General features: G+C 40.4%; 1 protein-coding gene across 2 annotated transcripts in view; it reads right to left on the reverse strand.

The window, feature by feature from the left end:
* The window catches only part of SMARCC1 (SWI/SNF related BAF chromatin remodeling complex subunit C1), a 138701-nt gene that overhangs the window by 77558 nt on the left and 41129 nt on the right, over window positions 1-20014 (reverse strand). For both annotated transcript variants that reach the window (XM_075547258.1, XM_075547257.1), the window contains exons 6-9: window positions 18176-18245; window positions 8088-8157; window positions 3468-3543; window positions 1325-1450 (exon numbers count right to left, since the gene is read on the reverse strand). In XM_075547258.1, the coding sequence (XP_075403373.1) occupies window positions 1325-1450; window positions 3468-3543; window positions 8088-8157; window positions 18176-18245 (342 nt within the window). The remainder of the gene's footprint in view (window positions 1-1324; window positions 1451-3467; window positions 3544-8087; window positions 8158-18175; window positions 18246-20014) is intronic.

Consider the following 20014-nt stretch of genomic DNA (forward strand, 5'->3'; position numbering starts at 1 on the left):
GAAGTTTAAAAAACTGCTTTAAGGAGAGAGCATATGTTTTAAGTTTCCTAGGAATCACCCGTCTCTGTCTAGAACCGCCACAAGCCCAACACTAACGCAGAAGGTTGTCCTAACACTTCAACCAGTACTCCTACCGCTCCCGTTTCCGGTTACAGGGAATCACAGCAATAGAGGAGTTCCGTGTCCAAAAGAGGCCTGAACTGTGTACTAACTTCAGTGAGCTACATAAAAAGTACAAGCAAACTTATGAGCTAAATAAAATTATACTGTGATGATACTTAGCTTATGAAATTAAAATGCAGATCTAGAAAACAATTAATTATGCTACTGCTATACTACTTGGGTTACTTTAAATGCCAATGACTCTGTAAGCTTTTAATGACCTCTTTATGGGGTTGACTACCACCGTTTAGTATCTTTTACACATTGTTGATAACCAATGCTAGAGTTTATCGATGAAAACGCAGAAACACCTACTGTAGTGGTACCCCAGCGAGGTAACATCTCGCTGCCCTCCCCCCAGGTAACAAGACGAGTGCCCATTATCTCACTGGTGATTGCCGTTTCTCCGGCCTTTTAAAGACCGTGTGGGAAGGATGTGGCATGAATGGATGTCATCTGGTCAAGCCCAACATTTCAAAAGGAGGAAATCTCATGAAGCCTGACAGAGTTAACAGCAAAGTGGGTTCGAGATGCATGGGAAAACATTCCAGAAGACATGGTGCGACGTGCCAACCAGAAATGTAGTATTAGTAATGCTATGGATGGCAGTGAAGACTGAGCCTTATATGAAAATGACAGCAGTGATGGTGATGACGGCGATCTCAGTGAGGACAGCATCTATGAAGACCTCACACCAGCTGAAGCTCTGCATTGGAATACGGATGATGATGAGGAATCCAGTTTTGAAGGATTTTAACTCCGGTTGATTGTGCTCAGGGGAATAGTACTCTTAAGGTATCATTGTTGATACCTTACTGTTTTTGTTGAACCTATTTTCCACTTACTGTGCTGGTTTACTAATGTTAAATGACTTGTTGTCCTTTTATTTATGTTTTTTATTTAAAATAAATATTTAAATACATTACCCCACTGATGTCTCAATTTTTAGTAATTTTATTTTCATTTGTTTTGATTATTGAAACTCACCAGTAGCTTCTGCATTTTCCACCCTAGGCTTATACTCGAGTTAATCAGTTTTTCTAGTTTCCCAGGTAATAATTAGGAACCTCGGCTTATACTCGGTCAGCTTATATTCGAGTGTATACGGTAGGTCAAGAAAATAGTAACACTTCATTGAAAGTAATGGTGTCAAACCAAATACCTCTTCATTCTTTGTTGAAATTCGCTGCCGAAAACTCACAGGCTTCCTATTCTCATCCACCTCATAATCCTCCTCATTCATCCATTCATTGAAAACATCTGTGTCCAAAATCCACTTTGCATGAACCTAAAGACACACGAAAACATGAACATTTACATAAATAATAAAATCCTTCAATTCATTGTCAATCTTCAACAAATGCAAATACAAGATGAGTAATGACATGTAAGTGGCAACTTAACCATTCTGAATTTTTGTTTCTGGTCTTTTCATGAGAAAACGAGTCAAAGTATAGAATATAGGAAACAAGTGCTATAGGGGCAATACTATTCCAAGAAATAAGACTTTAGAGCAGCTTAGAAAATAAATACATCTTCACTGGAAACAACTGAGCCCAGAAATCTTGAGCATTTTTGGAAAAATAAATGTTGACTATCAATTTTGAAAGCACATCCTTGTTTAGAATGGTCAGTGTTTGCACTTCCTCTGAACACACATAACAAGACAAGAGACGAGTTCAAGAAAGTTCCCGTAGCATTGTGCAGAACGCCCTGGAGTGGACCAAACGCACCCTCCGCAACATAACAATGAATGCATTCCTGTACAGTCCAACAAAAGATTACTCAGATGATTATAGCCTCTAACGGGTGCTGTGAGAGCTAAGCATCGGATTCAGAACTACAAAAGACTGTCAGTTCAAGCCCACCAGCTGCTCTACAGCAGAAGGTTGAGGTTATCTGAACTATCTTAGAAATCCTAGGAGCAGATTCTACTCTGTGCTCCAAGCACAGTCACAGGGGTCACTGATGGTAATGAGTGAGTGGTTGTGGCAGTTCATGTGAATAATATCTAGGAATATAATGCTGAAATAACCAATTCAAGTTGCAAACAAATATAGTATTTTCCCATCAATATTAAAATCAACATTAGTGCAATGCGCTTCTATCAGTGTGGGGTGAATGACTCAGAAAAGGAGTCACATGAAGGAACATACATGCAGTACCATTAATACCAATACAAAGATAAGCATTTAAAATAAAGTTTACCTCTGAGAGGCCAAGCAAAGGACAAATCATACTAAGACGGCTTCAAAGTGAATTTATTCCCCATTGACCAGTGAGAACTGACCTGTCACACTATCATCTTCTTTGACTCGTGTTTTATAAATATTACTAAGATGCTCAATCTTTAAAAGTTGTTTGTTACATTTTCAGAGCAAACAAAATAGAAATTGTTTCATGCGATAATATAAAATAGCGTATATACTGCTGTGTTTATACATAAAACATGCAAATGTTTTATTTGTATATAAATTTTATAACATAATTTACTGTCTTATAAAATAAAGTAATATTTTTAAATATAGAAAACATCAAAACATTGTTATAAAGTAAGAAACAGTTCAAAATTTCACACAAACTTAAATTCAAATATATTCTAAAAAACTGTCCTACATGCTTGAAAACTGTCAATGTCAAAGACAAAGTAAAGAGAGGGTTCAGACTAGACAGACTTGAGAGCTAAATTCTACATGCAATATGGAGCTGAGGCAGGGGCCAATTAATCATGAAGCATGTTATTGAGATATTTGGTGTAATTGGCATATGACCCAGATTGTGAGCCTCATAGTTAAGCAGAAAACACTATTCAAGAATGAATTTCATTAATATTTTAAAAAAATCTCGGAGGTTATAAAGCAACACTGTATTTTTCTTATTAACTTTCTAATTAATTTCCACATTAAAAGTTGAAAAAAAGGTTAATGCACAGATTATGATCCCCATTAAAGCTACTTGTAAACTTATGGGATCCTGTTTCCTACTGAAACCCCTGCAGGCAATGCGGCTTCCTTCTCCAGCTCCACCTCACTGCTCTCCACCATCTCACACCACAAGGTGCGCAGCCTGGGACCCCGCCCTCCCAGTATCACTGGGGCGATTTCCCTTCAGAAATGGGCAAGGAGGTCTTCGTGGCTATAAATATATCTTAAGTAGAAGGGAAAAAGAACATCACTCTGTGCTTTCTTTAAACACTGTTGTGGACAAGAACTATTCAAAGTTATTTTTTTAATAATAACATTTTGGGGAAAAATAATAATCACGTTTTATCATGTTAAAGACTTTTTTAGAAAAGGTTAATTCACCTTCCATGGTTTTTCTGGAATTGGTGGGTCTTCAATTTCAGCGTCAACATCACTGTTGTGGACCCAAGTATCATAGCTGTAAGTGAAATGAGAAAAGGAAAGAATAATTAGAATTCAAGTACATTCCTCAAATGGTTTTTATGAAACAGTAAAGATAAATTTACTACTAGGGGAACCCAGTAATAACCAGTGATCAAACACTTGTGTCCCTATCACTCTGCTTAAAAGGACGTTTCTGTACATCACCAGTACCCTTCTCAGGGCTGGACCCTCAGGACAGCCCGGTGTTCTTTCTAGACTTCTCTGTCTCTTTCTCTCAATGAGCTCAACAGCAAGGCCTCCATGGACTAAGCTGCGTTATCTGAGGAGCCCTGGTGGCACTATTGGATAAGCTGTGGACTCACCAGCACTATTCTGCTCACAACCTGGTCAGTGGCTCGAACCCACGAACCACTCTGCACGAGAAAGATGAGGCTCTGCTTCTGTAAAACGTTATAGTCTGGGGAAAATGAGGAGCTGATGCCAAGGACTCAAGTAGAAAGCAAATGTTTTGAGAATGATGATAGTAACAAATGTACAAATGTGCTTGACACAATGGATGGATGGATTGTGATAAGCATTGTTAAGAGCCACCAATAACATGTTTTTTTAAAGAACCTTAATATTGCCTAATGAAAGCAGCCATATTTATATACAAATAAATTAATATTGTGTTTCAAAAAAAAATTACAGCCTGAGAAACCTCTGATAGTGCCGTCTGAGTAGGACTCAACTCAGAGGCAGTAGGTTTTCTTATCGACTTGTTCTTTGGTACCTACCAAGGCTAGCGCCATCAATTCAGTTCCACAGGCCAAAAAGCCTAGGAAACATCCTCAACTCTAATCTTAGTTATAGCCTATAGTCAAATTCTATTTATCTTCTTACTCTTATCTTCAAACTATGCCGAGGTTCTAACAATTTCTAACCCATTCAATTCTGCTCACTAGTTTCTTTACTTTTGGCGCCTACAATTACTTTTTCACACAACCAGATTGATGCTTTGAAAACAAAGTCAGACCCTATAACTTATCTGCTCAAAATCTTTCAGAAGGCACCTATCTAAAGCAAAGGGAAAGTGGCTCGCGCCTGTGGCCCCTCACTGTGACCCTGCATGATATTCCCCTTCCTCCGCTCACTTGGCCTTTGGTGGTGATCTTCCAAGATGCTGGGCAGCTGCTGCCTCCTTTCTTTGCGCATGCTGCTCCCTTCTGTCTAGAGAGCGCCTCATCCCCAAATGTGAGCATGGCCTGCCGAGCCATTCCCTCACTTGTTCCTGCACACAGGTTATCCATCTGGGAGGTCCAACCCACTAACAGAATGCAGAGAGGAGGTAGGAAAAGAGCTGTCCACTGTCGGGATTTAGTGTAGTGTCACAAAATAAAATGTGCATAAATTGTGAACTGGAAAACTAATGTGTGCTGTCAACTTTCACCCAAGCCACAATAAAATGGTCAAAAAATAGCCCCTAAATCACTCTATTCACATACTCTACAGTTCAAAATAAACACAAAATGATCTACCAAATTAAAACTGTTAATGCCATTCTACTGGCCAATCCTCTGTTCCAAAATCAAATAATAAATACAAGTGCAGTCACTGGCTTCTTTTTAGCCACTACTCACAATGCCACTCAAAAGTATCTGCAACCCGCATGCATTTCCAAACAGTACCTGGTACATTTTCTTGGAAGTAAATCCCAAGCAACTCCATGGGCGAGGAAGCTTGGTAATCTGCTACTGGAAAGACGAACGCCCAGGAAACCCTATGGGGCAGTTTTAGTCTGACCTAGAGGGTCACTGGGTGTCAGCACAAACCACATCTCACAACACGTAGCCCTGAGTGAGTTTGGATTTGGTTTCTGACACTGTTAACAAAACAGGACACAATTTGTCCAATGAGGATGTATCTTGAGCCAATCTCTTTTGAGGTATAGAGGTTAAACAAGGAAGCGAGTTGAGAGGGCCTTTACTTACTACCACCAAGAACAGAGCGCCTGCAGATTCAGAGGCCCCACGCTTAGAATCCCTAGAGCGCGGGAAGACGATGCCCAGACACGTGGAGGTCCCCAACGAACCTCGCAGCAAGGGCTCTTCTCCAGGGCAGACACAGAGAAAAGCCTTTCCCTACAACTGCAGTCCTAAACCTGGACTTCAGCCTTCTGAACGCTGAGAATAAATCTCTCCTCACAATTTCTGCTTGATGAAGCCTCTCACTCACAGCATCTGTTGTGGCAGCACTCTGTTAATAGAAACGTCTTGTACAAAGTGCTCGTTATTCAAGTGCTCCTTTAAAAACTGAGTTCATTTAAAGCGGTCAGTTTTACTACAGGTTAATTACCAAGTTCATGTATTGGGTTTTATTGGAATTCAACCTGTACGACCGCCATGCATATGTGCTTAAATGCTGAACATATATTTTGTCCTTTAAAAAATATTTTTAAATGAAATATAGTTACTATAAAAGATGAACTAGAGGAGGGAGGGGGAAAAAAGAGGATCTGATGCAAGGGGCTTAAGTGGAGAGCAAATGCCTTGAGAATGATTGGGGCAGGGAATATATGGATGTGCTTAATACAATTGATGTATGTATATGTATGGATTGTGATAAGAGTTGTATGAGTCCCTAATAAAATGTAAAAAAAGAAAAGAGGAGAAAAAAATGATTAGGGCAAAGACTGTACAGATGTGCTTTATACAATTGATGTATGTATATGTATGAACTGTGATAAGAATTGTATGAGCCCCAATAAATTGTTAAAAAAAAAAGATGTACTTACTCTCTCACTCACTCTCTCTCTCTCACAGTCACTCACTCACTCTCCTCACTCACTCTCACTCCCTCTCAGTCACTACTCACTCTCTCTCACACTCACTCTCTCACTAATAAAAAAAAAAGAAGAAAAAAAAGATGAACTGCAGGAGGGTAAGGGGAAGGTGTGTGGAGAAAGTGGAAACCAATCACATGACCTACTTATAACCTCTTCCCGGGGGGATGGACAACAGATAAGGGGGTAAAGGGAGGCAGTGGACAGTGCAAGACATGGAAAAATAATAATAATTTATAAATTATCAAGGGTTCATGGGGGTGAGGAGCTGATACGAAGGGCTCAAGCAGTAAGAAAATGTTTTGAAAATAAGGATGGCAACAAATGTGCTTAACACAATGGATGGATGTATGGATTGTGATGAGTTGTGCGAGCCCCCAATAGTGACTGAAAATAAGATAAAATGCCTTTTCTGCTTTAACAAGGAAGTTGAGATATACATTTTACAATAAGGGCTTCATGTATTTAATGAAAGCTTTGAACTTCATTAATGCACTACAAAATTCTGAAAGGATTTATGTCAGATGTTTAATTTTGGCAGAAAATAATTAAATTCTAAAAACTTGGGAAAAAAGGATGAACTGAAAAATAACAGAGGCATTACACATCTCTTGGTAGGATGAACACTTATACGTTGTTATTATTATTATCACTCTCCAAAATTAAACTGGAAAATGATCAATCTCTAGAGGCAATTGTCATTTTAAAAAAGAAAGAACAGAGATTACCTACTATACCTATTATAACACAGCCTACCCCAGTTATGTGATTAAAGAGTCCAAACTCTACAAGATTCTATGAAATGAGCAACCTGGTTTCTTAAATAAAAAATTCCAAGTAGAAACTAGAGACCTACAAAAGAAAACTATTTAGGACCCATATCAACAAATTCTACCTCAAATAAAAGTCAGTTATAAAATGTATTGTTTATAGAACAAGTAGAAATGTGAGCAGTAAGTATCTCTGCTATTAGTCAGCACTATTCATGTTAAGTTTTGAAGTGGAAGCATGGTACTTTTGTGCTGGTTTCTTTTAGCCCTTAACCTTTATAAGTACATGTTGAAGCACTGAAATGATCTGCTTGGGCTCTGCTTCCAATGACATGGGAAGGGGAGACGTGAATGGCGGTAGAGGGAAAAGAAGACCGGGCGGACTTGAAAGGAGAACCTCCTCCCCTGACAACAGTCAAAGGAACACCACAGCCCCGCCAATGGAGAGCAGGGAAGATAAGGCTCGGGCACTTCCTCTGTGCTCTGTGCAGGCATGAATAGTAATTCAAGGAGCTTCAACACTAACATCCAGCTCTTGTTTGCAATAGTCCTTCTTCACCTCTCAGGGTGCTGCAGCAAGGTATGCGTGCAGCTATGTAAAACCAGCAACTGCCTCGTGCTTCAAGAGGCTAGCCCCTGACTGAGGGCGAAGGGCTTCAACAAGGAGCAGTCTTGAACAGTATGGAGCAATTTTCTTTTCTCTTTTACTATTTCTTGAAAGGAGTTGATCTAAATTACCCTGCTTTCCCTACTAAAGGGATCTGTTGGAAATTACAGCCCAGCTATTAGTTTATTGACATAAAATTGCATTATACCCTAAACGCCACAATTTAAATAAGAAAATAGTCAATGAAACACTCACAAAATGAGAACTGAATCACATGAATCCACAAAGTTGTCTCAAGTGCAATGAAGCTACAAATAAATGCTTCTGGTCTGCTTTGATAAAGACATTTCTACAAGATCTGAAAGTGCTATCGACCTTACCTGTCTGGGTAAAAGCCCCAGTGCACTAGCACTTGCTTATCCTTTCTCATCACCGGTCTCAGCCACTCTTCTGAAAGGGAACAAAACAGAAAACACTTCAGTCCAATGGAGACATTAATGAGTCAACTATTACACAGTTTTGCAGGGTTTCACGAAAAGACAAACTGTTCAGCTCACTAATTAGTGAAGGAAAAAGCATTCTCTTAAATGAACACCATCAGATTAACGGAAATGTTCTGTCTGCATCCTGCTTTCCAGGTTCCAGGCCTGTGGTCCACCACTACCCTCTCCAGTCAAAACGCTCCTCACCCACTCACCTGCCCCCCCCCCACACACTCTCTCTCTCTCTCTCTCTCACACACACACACACAAAATCACCATATACTTTACTGCCTCCTTTCCCTACAGAACCCTTCCTCTCCTGTGCTCTGAGGCCTCATCACCTTGATGAGAACTTAGTTCTCTGACATCCTATTCTACCAACAGTGCTTTCTTTACTCTTTAATCACTCCTCCTCCTGACTTAACCCTCCTACATCAATGAAAACAATGGTTACATGTCTAAGTGCTGCTTCTCTCCTTCAGGTTTCCTTTACGACGATAGCACTTCTTATTTGGAATTCTGACTCTGGCCAGTGCATTGAATCAATCCCACATTTCAGCACTGACAGTCCTCATTCCCATTATACATTTTGGTCTGAGCAGCAGATGGGGAGTTTTGAAACAGGCTCCGTGAAACCCAAGAAATGGCAAAACTAAGGAAAACCAGCTCATAAGACTTGTTAGTGCCAATTTCAGTAAGAAATAGCCTTTGCTTCGTGGGCTAACGGCATGACGTCCTTCTGTTCCTTTTTGAAGCACCCACCTACCTGCTCCTCTGTTTTGGGGAAAGGAAAGCAGGAGGCCGATTCCCAACATGGTCAGTGAGCCACTCTACTTAAATCTTTCTAATGTCTTAGCTCGCTAGTAAGGACTGTCTTTTAAAATACTGAATGTACCCATCAAAGATTGGGGGGGGGATTAGAGCCATCTTCATCACAGCCAACTTCAATACAAAAAAATTTGGTGTGATCTTTGACAAGTTCCAAAAGCAGAAAAAACAAAAGGTACAAGAAATGAACTCACACTTACATTTCCCAAGGACAACCCCAAGCTGCCCATTTCAAGAAAAAAGGCACAAATTTACCAGGGGGGGGGGGAAATCAAAACTAAGGACACATAAAGAATTCTTACAACTCAACAGTAACAGGAGATAAATAATCCGAATGGGGAAAAAAGGTCAAAATATCTAAATAGACATTTCTCTAATTATATGGTTAGCAATTAAGAGAAATGCAAGTAAAATACACAAAGACTCTTTTTGACATCTACCATTAACGTAGAGGCTGGTGATTCAAACTCTCTTGGAGAAAGCACTCACTGACCGCCCCGGGAAGCCTGATGGTGCAGTTCTACTCTCTCTAGCCCAGGCGCTGCTAAGAGTCCTGAGGACCACACAGTGGGTTCAATAAGCGGTATCGTGTGGCAAGACGGAGAAACCGGAAACTCAACGGACTGTCAAATAGTGCAGACTGTAGTTGTTCAAAATGCCAAAAGTTAGATGATCCAGCAACTCTACACCTAGTTTTCTAAATAAAAATAGAGCGCATTAAGTCCAGGCAAAAAGTTTTCCATGAATATTAACAATAGCACAATTCATAAAAGCCAGAAAGTAAAAATAATCCCTTAGCCATTGAGTGGGCAAACCCTTGTTGGATATGCTCACAGAAAGGAAGAAGTGATCGGTGCTAGCACAGAAATGAACCCCGGCATTACCAGGACTATGCTAACCGGTCAGTCAAGCACAAAAACTGCATATTGTGAGATTGCATTCATAATTCATAAATCCAAAATGGAAGAAAAAAGTAGATTAGGGCTATTGGGTTGAAATAGGGGAGGGGGAAGGGGGCGCAGGATATAAAATGGATATGGATGATGAAAGGTAGTGTTAATAGTTACATAAGTATGTGAATATACTAAAAACTAATGGACAGTACACTTTAAAAGGATGAGCTTTATGTCAATGACATGTTAAATGAAGCTTTATTTATTAAAAAACAAAGATAAGAAAAGGCATGGCTCATTCAAGAGGCAGAAGGCAACAATGTGTGCGGAGCACAAAGAACGGAAGGGGAAAACGTATGAAATACAAAGATTAGTCCAAAGTAGGGGAACATCTTAAAACAGATACGTACTTTTCTTCATCTGTGCATGCCTTCAATATCGTCATCATCATCACCACTGCTGTTGCTTTATTCTATTAATAGTTTATTTCGTGTTAGATTTAGGTTTACTTTTTTTTTTCCTTCTTTATTTTCCTATTTTCTTCATGTGCTCACATCTGCAAGACTACATCACCTTTTTGCCAAACCAGTTACGGACACAGTGCTGAACCCAGCCCTCAACCCCTTCTCAGCCTCTGCTCTACTGCATGCTTTAGTTACTTCTCCTCTGTCCCCAAATACACCGTGAAGCCACCACCCGACAGACACTCTTGATCCTGGATTATGGCTTATAGGACATCAGTACTCATTGCTGGGGAGTGCTGAGGGACTGTTTTCCCAAATAGGTCTGGGAGCCTGTGGACAGGCAGCCCCATTCACCTGGGTGAAGGGAAGGTAATATACTACAAGAGGGAGATGAGAGAGGGGGAAGGTGGGAGAGGGCAAGCCACGGAGGTAGGACTAGCTGTTTATGTTGCTGAATGCAAAAACAATGATATGGCATATAAACCCCTACCTCACTCACAGTAAGTAAAAGGTTTGAGGGGAAAAATGCTTGAAAAATAAAATGAATGTTTGCTGAGTGACTAAAGAATGAGGAAAAGAGGCAATAGCCCCTCTTTCCTCCCTCTCTTCTTCCAGGGTTGACCAGAGTGTTGTGAGTCTCTCCCAGGTGGACGAGAGCATCGGGAAGAGAGAGAATGGTGGGGGAAGATGGAGTAGCTAGGGGTCCTGGGGTCCAAGGACAGTGGAAGGGGGCCTTGAAGAGTTGAACTTGAATATTTAAACTGAGTATTTCTAAATGATATGTGGTCGGTATAACATAGATTTACCTGGCTGCTTATAGATAACTAAGGAATAAACTATTATGAAAAAAGTAACCAGAACTATAAACAGAATTCTCAGACTATTCATGTTCTAAATGTTCTCCTGAAGCAATGTTATGCTTGTAAAAAATTATTAGTAGGGCTGTAATGTATGAATCCAATCACCCATCTCAGCAAAAAGGTTTCACCCAAGACTGAAGGGAACAAAGAACAGACAAATGAAGTAAGGCTGTCAGACCCTGGGCTGAAAACAACTGATGTTCTTCAAGCGAAAATCCACTGCCATGCCTTCTGACGCATAGCAACCCAACAGGACAGGGCAGAACTGTCCTCAGTGTACATGGAGGGCAGAGAGAGTATCCGGCCAAAAAGGCTCACCAGAGCTTTGAAACCAACTATGTCTGCCCTGCTGGATCCTGGGCCTTACACTTGCGTGGGTCCTGTGAGTCTTTTCCCCCACCAACTTTTCGCTTTTGGAATAGGCATGATGTCCACAAAATGCCTGGTCCCCCATTGTTTTTTAGAAGCAACTAACTCTATTCTAATTTTCATAAATCCACAGATGGGGCAACTCCATACCCTCAAGGTCTCATCCATACCTGATTTACAAAGCGGGATTTTGATCTTTGAACTGATGTTGGAATGGATTAAGATGGTTGAGATGCTGGGAAATGGTGAACATATTTTTTACCTAAGGGAAAAATGAACTTTTACGGCCCCGCGGGCTGTGATGAATTGTTATGCATCTCCTGAGTAGACAGGATTAATCTGTGAAGAGGACCTTGTTTGGAAATGGGGTATCTGACGGTGTTGTATTAAATTAACATGAGGTCAAACTAGAGTAAGATGGGTTCTAATCCCACCTGAGTGATACTTTCATAAAAGAAAGGATACACAAATAGATGAGGATGATGCCATGGGAAAAGGCAGGCATCGTTAAGTCAGAGTGTCAAGAAATGCTGAAGTCAGAAGGGTCAAGGAAAGATCTGCATTCAGAGGCTGCGTACACCCTAAACTGGAGACACTAGCCACCTGAACGATGAACAGCAAAACCCTGTTGCTGGGACACCTCCTTTTTGAATTTGCTAGTGACATGCGCAAAAACCAAATGCACACGCCTTATGCGCTGAGTGCCTTGAGGCCCATTACCTTATCCTTATGTTATCGAGGTATTACCGTATGGTCTTAACATGCAATGCTTGGGATTGCCATCATTGCACTTAACAAAAACATAGGTATATCAGGGGCTGAGTGCAGGGCTTTTCAGAGAATTAACATTTACTTGACAGGTAGTTACTCTAAGAGAAAAAAATATGAATATACACATACTCATTTATTGCCCTAAGTATACAAAAAATGAATCTAAGTGCCAGCTCCTTACTCTGAGTATTGACAACAATCCAATCAACCACGCATATGTGGAAAATTTAGTTAAGTTAAACAAGAAAAGCAAAGCTTGTATGAATAAGGAAGGAATAATTAATTATTTAGATATAAAAAACTAATTCTAGTGGCATGTAAATGGCAATTCTTTGAAAAAGTTCAGAATCAAAAAGTTCTCCAAATAGGAGAAGCAAGAGATAGCCTGACAGAGAATTACTGTTCTAACAAGTACTCATCACCTCCATCTAGTGGAAGACAGCTGCTATTATACAAAAGATTAAATACTGAGGAAACACCAACGAATTAAAACCAAGGCAAAGCGTGGTCTTCTCACTTTATCCAACAATCTCGGGGCTACCTGTGACAAGTGAAGTAAAATTTCAGCAGGTACAACTGAGGAAGGCAAAAACCTAAATAATAATAAACTGCACAGGAGAAATGGTAAGCCTAAGTCTTCATGGCCTTGGATTAGGCAGTGGTTTCCTGTAAGCACACCCAATGCAAAAGCAACAGCAGCAACAAGGATAATGTGGACTTCACCAAAGTCAAAGCTTTAGTGCTTCAGCAAACTATCAAGAAAATGAACAGACAGCCCAAGGAAAAGGAAAAAATATTTATGAATTATATATAATATTTGTGATAAAAAATAAACTAAGAAAGCAGGAGCCAAACATTTAACATTGTGAAAAAACTTAGAGAGCTGGCATAAAAACTGTCCAGTGAGAATTTATTATTTGTTGTATAAACACAGTGTTACATTAAAAAAAAGCCAGTAACAACAGATGTTGATGAACATCTAGAGAAACTGAAACCCCACATGATGTTAATTAAAATGTAAAACGGTTAAGTCACTTTTACAAGCAGTCAAGATGTTACTACATGACCAACAAATTCTAAATTTGGCAGAGACAAAATTCATTTTCCAACCGGCCCAACATTTAATAAAAATAATTTTGTAAATGGGTGCATCAACACAAATACTGAAGACAGCTGATGGTACCCAGCTATCAAAAGATACAGCATCTGGGCTCTTACAGACCACATGGAAGAAGCGCACCAGTTTGTGCAATCATAAGAGGTATCAGAAGCTCAAAAACACACGACCAAATCGTGGTGAAGCGGCAGGGGGGATGTAGTGGAGACCCAAAACCCACCTGTAAGATAAGTGAGCAGCACCTCTCAGAAAGGCCACATGGAATAGATAATAAATTTAGGGTGCGGTACGGCACTGATGAACTACTTAACTACCTCTAATTCGTAAATATTTCCTCCTCTTACTATTAGGGTTTCTGTTTAACCTCATCAATCATGTTAGATTTGCATAAATTCGTTTGTATCATTTAAGATAGTGTGGGACATGAAAGTCAAGATAGGTAAGCCTTGAGAAATAGTAACAGGAGTATTGGTTCCCTGAGGGCACAGGGAAGAGAGGTGGGGTGGAGGGGGAATGGGCAGCTGATAGAATTGCCGGTTTGCAAAAGGCTCGGGAGCCCAAGTCGTCACACTCTCACGGGAGCCCAGGATTCATTTGCTGGCACTACATAAGAAATATGCCTCTGAGCAACTCCCTCTATCCACAATGGAGGGATGGGAGGAAGGAGTTAATAAACAGAGCATTGGAGAAATGATAGAAGACATCAAAGGCATAAATCGAACAGTTGAAACTTTGTCAGTTGGTTACCCCTCTGATGCATGCTGGACCGGACCTGGTTTTCAACATTTTCTTTATTTTTGCTTTGCTTGTTCATATTAGGGTGCATCTTAGAGGTATTATGTCATTAGAAGCCACTCTTCAAGTTGTACTATATGCTGTTGTGTTTTTCGGAATGTGAAACTCAGGACTCGTGAGCCTACAGGGACAGCAAGTAAAGTAAGGGTTTCAGGAGGTAGAGGATGGGGGCTACAGAAGGGAGACGATGTCACGAAGGCCAGAAAGAAAAGAATGTTTGTAAACGGATTGTGGTAGCAATTGTACAATCCTGCTTGACGTGACTGAACGATGGTACGATCTATGTATTAGCCCGCCAGTCAATAATAAACTTAATAATAATTTTGTGGCCTCCCTGTTCTGCTCCATGTTTGCCAATACTATCCTATTTGAACTATGACTAAAATAATTCTTATTCAGAAAAGCAAGTCCTCACAACTTATTTATGTTAAAAAGTCTACATTGGCTCCTGTTAGCATTTTACACTTCCAAGCATGTTTTAAAATTCCCTTGTCAAATTACATACACACACCCCTATGTATTGACTATACTGATTAATATGGATGAATTCACTTATTAAAAATATTTACTATTTAATCCATAAAAATGTTAAATCTCTTGAATTATTTAAATAATCTCTAATTTCTCTGAATACTGTGAATGAGCTGTGTAAAAATTTTTGGTACATCTTTCATTAAAATAATTCTTACTTATTTTTAATCATTTTATTAGGGGCTCATACAACTCTTTTTTTTTTCTTACAACTCTTATCACAATCCATACATACATCAATTGTGTAAAGCACATTTGTACATTCATTGCCCTCATCATCCTCAAAACATTTGCTCTCCACTTAAGCCCCTGACACATCAGCTCATTTTTTTTGCCCTCCCTTCCTGGTCCCCCTTCCCTCATGAACCCTAAATTATTATGTCATATCACTGTCCGACATCTCCCTTCACCCACTTTTCTGTTGTCTGTCCCCCAGGGAGGAGGTCACATGTTGATCCTTGTAATTGGTCCCGACTTTCTACCCCACCCTCCCGGTATCGCCACTCTCACTCCTTCCTGCTCCTGAAGGGATTGTCAGCCCTGGATTCGCTGTCCCCAGTTCCTATCTGGTCTAGCCTCAGGTCTAGCCTCAGGTACAATTGGGATCATGACAGTGTGTGTGTGGGGCGGGTGGTGGTGGGGGGGGGGCACAGAACATTTAGGAACTAGAGGAAAGTTGTATGTTTCAAAGTTGTATGTTTCATTGCACCCTGACTGGCTTGTCTCCTCCCCGGGACCATTCTGTAAGGAGATATCCATTGGCCTACAAAAGGGTTAAATTCTTGTGATTTAAAAAGTTTCATACTTAGCTTTTACCCAATCACTTTTAAAGTTTACTTAATGATTTTGTTTTGCAAATTCTGTTAAGTAAGTTACATAAACATTCATGTTTGCAAATGATGGCACCATTTCTTCCTGTTCCAGTGTGTATCCGTCTATTTCTCTTTCTTCTTGCTGCACTACAAAAGTAACAGGATCAGAGATTCCTGATCTCAAGAGACAAACATTCTTTTCTTTCATCATTTTAGTGTGTAGCCTGACGCTTGCTCTGACTGTATTTTTGTAGATACCCTATACCAGACTAAGAAAAGTCCCTTCACTTTTACACATTTAACATACAATTGACCCTTCAACACAGAATGTATCTGTGCAGGTCCATTAACACAAGGATTTTTGTTTTGTTTTTTCCACACGGATTTTTTAAAATATCATGTGACACTAACCATCTCCATGTGAGCAGCTTATCTCTCCAGTAAATTATCACCACAGTCAAAAGCTATCTTTGGCAGTTCTTGTGCATTGTTTCATCACCCTCAGGGCAGTGCTGTAAACCTTGAATAACACCACGGGACCCAAACAAAGTGCGACTAGAAGTGCGCCTAAGACACAGAAACGCCGTGGCATAACAAGAAAAAGCTGAACTGCTTGATATGTACCAGAGACTGAGGTCCAAAGCGACAGTTGCTGCCATTTCAAGACAATGAATCCAGCACAGGGACCAATTTGTTAAGCCATTCCTGCAGCTACCAGCAGAGACAGAAACACCGCACCTTTTACAAAATGCCATTTTATCTCATATTGAAAATGCAGCTGTTATGTGGGCATAGTACAGAATACATATAAAATCCACGTTAATTGGTTTTGGGTAAGGTCTCAGACAACCGTAACAATTAGTGAAGTTTCTGGGGAGTCTTAAGCTTAGGTAAATTTCTGACTAAGCAGTTACTGTATTTATTAAATTTCTCCACATTACTGAGTTGATAGAATTCAACTGATCAAGTTTTATGTCCTAAACTCACTTTGAAATCCTAGAACAAAATTCACAATAGACTGGACTCTAAGGGAAACGAACAGCATTAGGAAAGATGAAGGCATGCACCCACAGGAAAGAGGAAGTGCAGTAACTGAGGTGACATTGTGGGGAGGGCGGCTGCCATCAATGAAATGACAAAAATCCATGAACTGCTGAATGAAAACTCATCTGCTCAATAAACCTTCAATCAACTTATAATAAAAAAATTCAAAAAGAAAGATGCTTAGATGCCTGGGTTTTGTTGCCTTCGCTATTATATTTACACTTCAAGAATAAGTTTCTCATTAGGCATAACTTTAAGGGCATCCTATAACGTGCTTTCATTCTTAAGTTCCAAAGATGTTCTGCTTTCTTATTAATTAGTTCTTTGATCCAAGGCTGATTCGGCAATGCATTGTTCTGAATTCCCAAACATAGGGAAGACATGATGCATCTGCATGGCGGTGCTGGTGGAGAACACTGGGAAGAACACCCTGTCGTGGAAGAAGTGCTGCCAGCTGCTCCTTAGAAGCCACGATGCGGGCACTCATCTCAGCGAGCCCAACCCCTGGGGAAGGACACCACGCTTGCTAGAGCAGAGCAGCCACAAGCCTCACAAGGAGATGGACTGACAAAGTGGCTACACTAGGCTCCCACATTTTACAACTGTGAGGGTGACGCAGGACAGGGTCACAGTGAGTAGAGTGGACCTAAGAACAACAAGGGGTTATTAGCTATCTTTTTGTTATTAACTTCTATCATAACCGCACTGGCCAGAAAACAAAACACTTGGTATCGAAGAACGATAGCCATTCAAATCTGAAATCATTTGTTTCCTTGCATAGATGTGCTATGTAGACGTGCTCACCAAACAACTGGATCATTGTACTCCTGAGGGATTTCTATTTCTTACTCTGAATTAAATAATACTTAATTTTGCAGTGCACCGTCTATAGGTTTTATGAACTCTGGCCACAGATGATTTTTTAGGCCTTGCAGAGCTGAAAACCAAAATTTAAACCATTGTATATTCACCAAACGAGTATTCTGCTGTGCAGTTCCATTTAGACAACCAGTAAGCCAATCTTCCCCAAAACGTTCTATCTTACAACGTCTGTTAGTTTGCTGAAAACAAGAGCCATGGCAGTCATTCCGTCAAGGTGCTACATGAGGCACAATTAGACTTACCAGTTAAATTATGATTAACAACAAAAACAAATGTCTCATAGTTTGAAAGCACAAAATTAATCTTTCAATAAGTTATCTTCATCCGATAGAAAACAGCTTTTGTAAACATTATCTAGCAAATTTAACTAGTAAAGAAAAATGTACAGTGACTAAGTAGTAAAAAAATTAGCCCAATACAGCAAAAAGAGGGGGCGGGAGAGATAATTCTTTATTCCAGAACAACTATCAATTTGACTAATTTCTGGAATTAGATTTATGTGATACCTGATATTCTCTTTTCAGAAAAGCTGGTAGGTTATATTATTTAAATCACTGATGACAGCCAACTGAAAATCGACGAGAGCGCAAAGTGGTCACTGGCCACCAACAACAACTTACCATCTTCTTGTGAGGAAGGGTACGGACACACGTGGTGTGACGCCCTCGACTTCTCGTCAGTGAACGTTCCCTGGAAAAGAGAGGCAAAAGTGAAGTGCGTGGTGGTCATAAATTGAGAGGTGTCATCTGTAAAAGCATTATTTCACTTATAATACTAAGATGTTTTTAAAACCAAGGAAAACATTCATAAAAATGTTTTCAAGGGTGGGCGGGAAAAAATGTTTTCGATACACACCTTTTAATACTTTGTATATAGATTATACGACTACCTCTTGGTGAAGTCTCTATGAAACTCTCTCTCGAGATACCCATCCAAGCATTCCACCTGAACCCACTGCCATTGAGTCAACTACAATCACAGCAACCGCAGAGGACAAAGGAGAACTGTTCCAGAAGGTGCCTGAAGCTGTGAACACAAGGGGTACCTCAGAAAAATGGGGAGGAAACGCCACTAGGCTGAGCATGTGTGGTGCCCATTTTCCCCAGTGGCATCACCTGGGAAAGTTCTCTCTGGTCAGTGAATTTTTTCATGAAAGCAGTTTCACTCGATCCTTGTTTTTTGTGATGGCTGACTTAAGAGAACAGGGTGCAGCTGTAAAATTTTGGTTCTGGCATGGGAAAATTGTTCAGAAACTGCTGTGATATTGAACACAGCTTACCAGGAAAACTCTATGGGAAAAACTCAAGTGTACAAATGGTTTTCTCAATTCAAAAAAGGTGAAATGTCAATTGATGACAAACCTCATTCTAAATGTCCGTCAACTTCGCTAAGGGGCAAAAATGTCGATTCATAGTGCATTTGGAGTTTGTTCTATGAGGTCAAACTGTTAATCAAGCCTTCTATTTAGAGGTTCTGAAAAGCTTGCATAACTGTGTACAACAAAAAAAGGCCTGATATGTGGCAGACGGGGGACTGGTTTCCCCACCACGACAATGCACCTGCTCGTGCAGTCATCTCAGTGTGCCACTTTTTGTCAAAAACAGCAAGCCTCTCTTGCCCCATGCACCTTAACCACCTGACCTCGCTCCATGTGACTTCTTTTTGTTTATGTGAGTGAAGTGGGACATGAAAAGACAACAATTTGATGATATAGAATAGGTAAAGACAAAAACGGAGGGAGGTGCTGTCAGTCATCCTAACAGATGAGTTTGAAGTGTTTGCAAGACTGGAATCACAGATTTGACAAGTGTATTAAGTGTAACAGAGTACTTTGAAGGTGATAAGGTTGTTTTATAAAATAAAAAAAATCAAATACATATATTTGAAGAAAATTCCGGCTTGGGAGGGGACAACCCCCTCGCATTTAAGCAAACGGATGCCTCACCCTTCTTCCTCAGAGACTAGTGCCCGCCCTTCAGTTAGCAGCCCAATGCCTGATCACCCTATTCCACCACCAAGACTCCTTATCATTATTTTGCATAGCTTTAATTCTGGCATAGAGCATGCAGAAGGCAGGAGTGAGCAGACTTGGGGATGGGGCTGAGCAGAGGGCCTGACACGAGAGCCCTGCAGAGTAGAGATGGCAAATGGATCAGGGGATGCCAGAGACTGGGGTGGGGTGGGGTGGGGGTAGAGACTGACTGAAGGGGCAAGAGGGACTTTTCCTGCTGCTGTCAAGTCCATTCCGACTCACAAAGACCCTACATGACATGGTGGCACGTTGCCAGGTCTTCTCTCCAGTTCAAACTGCCACCCTTTCAACTGAGCCACCAGGACTGCCCAGAGGGACTTTTGGGTACAGCAGTCTCTTATTTATGACGGTTAAACATACTTGAAATGGTTTCACTTAATCCCTGAGTGACGTGAACAGTTAGCGCAGCGCTCAACTACTACTTGGT

This window comes from Tenrec ecaudatus, chromosome 4 (genome assembly GCF_050624435.1).
Source record: "Tenrec ecaudatus isolate mTenEca1 chromosome 4, mTenEca1.hap1, whole genome shotgun sequence".
Classification (NCBI taxonomy): Eukaryota; Metazoa; Chordata; class Mammalia; order Afrosoricida; family Tenrecidae; genus Tenrec; species Tenrec ecaudatus.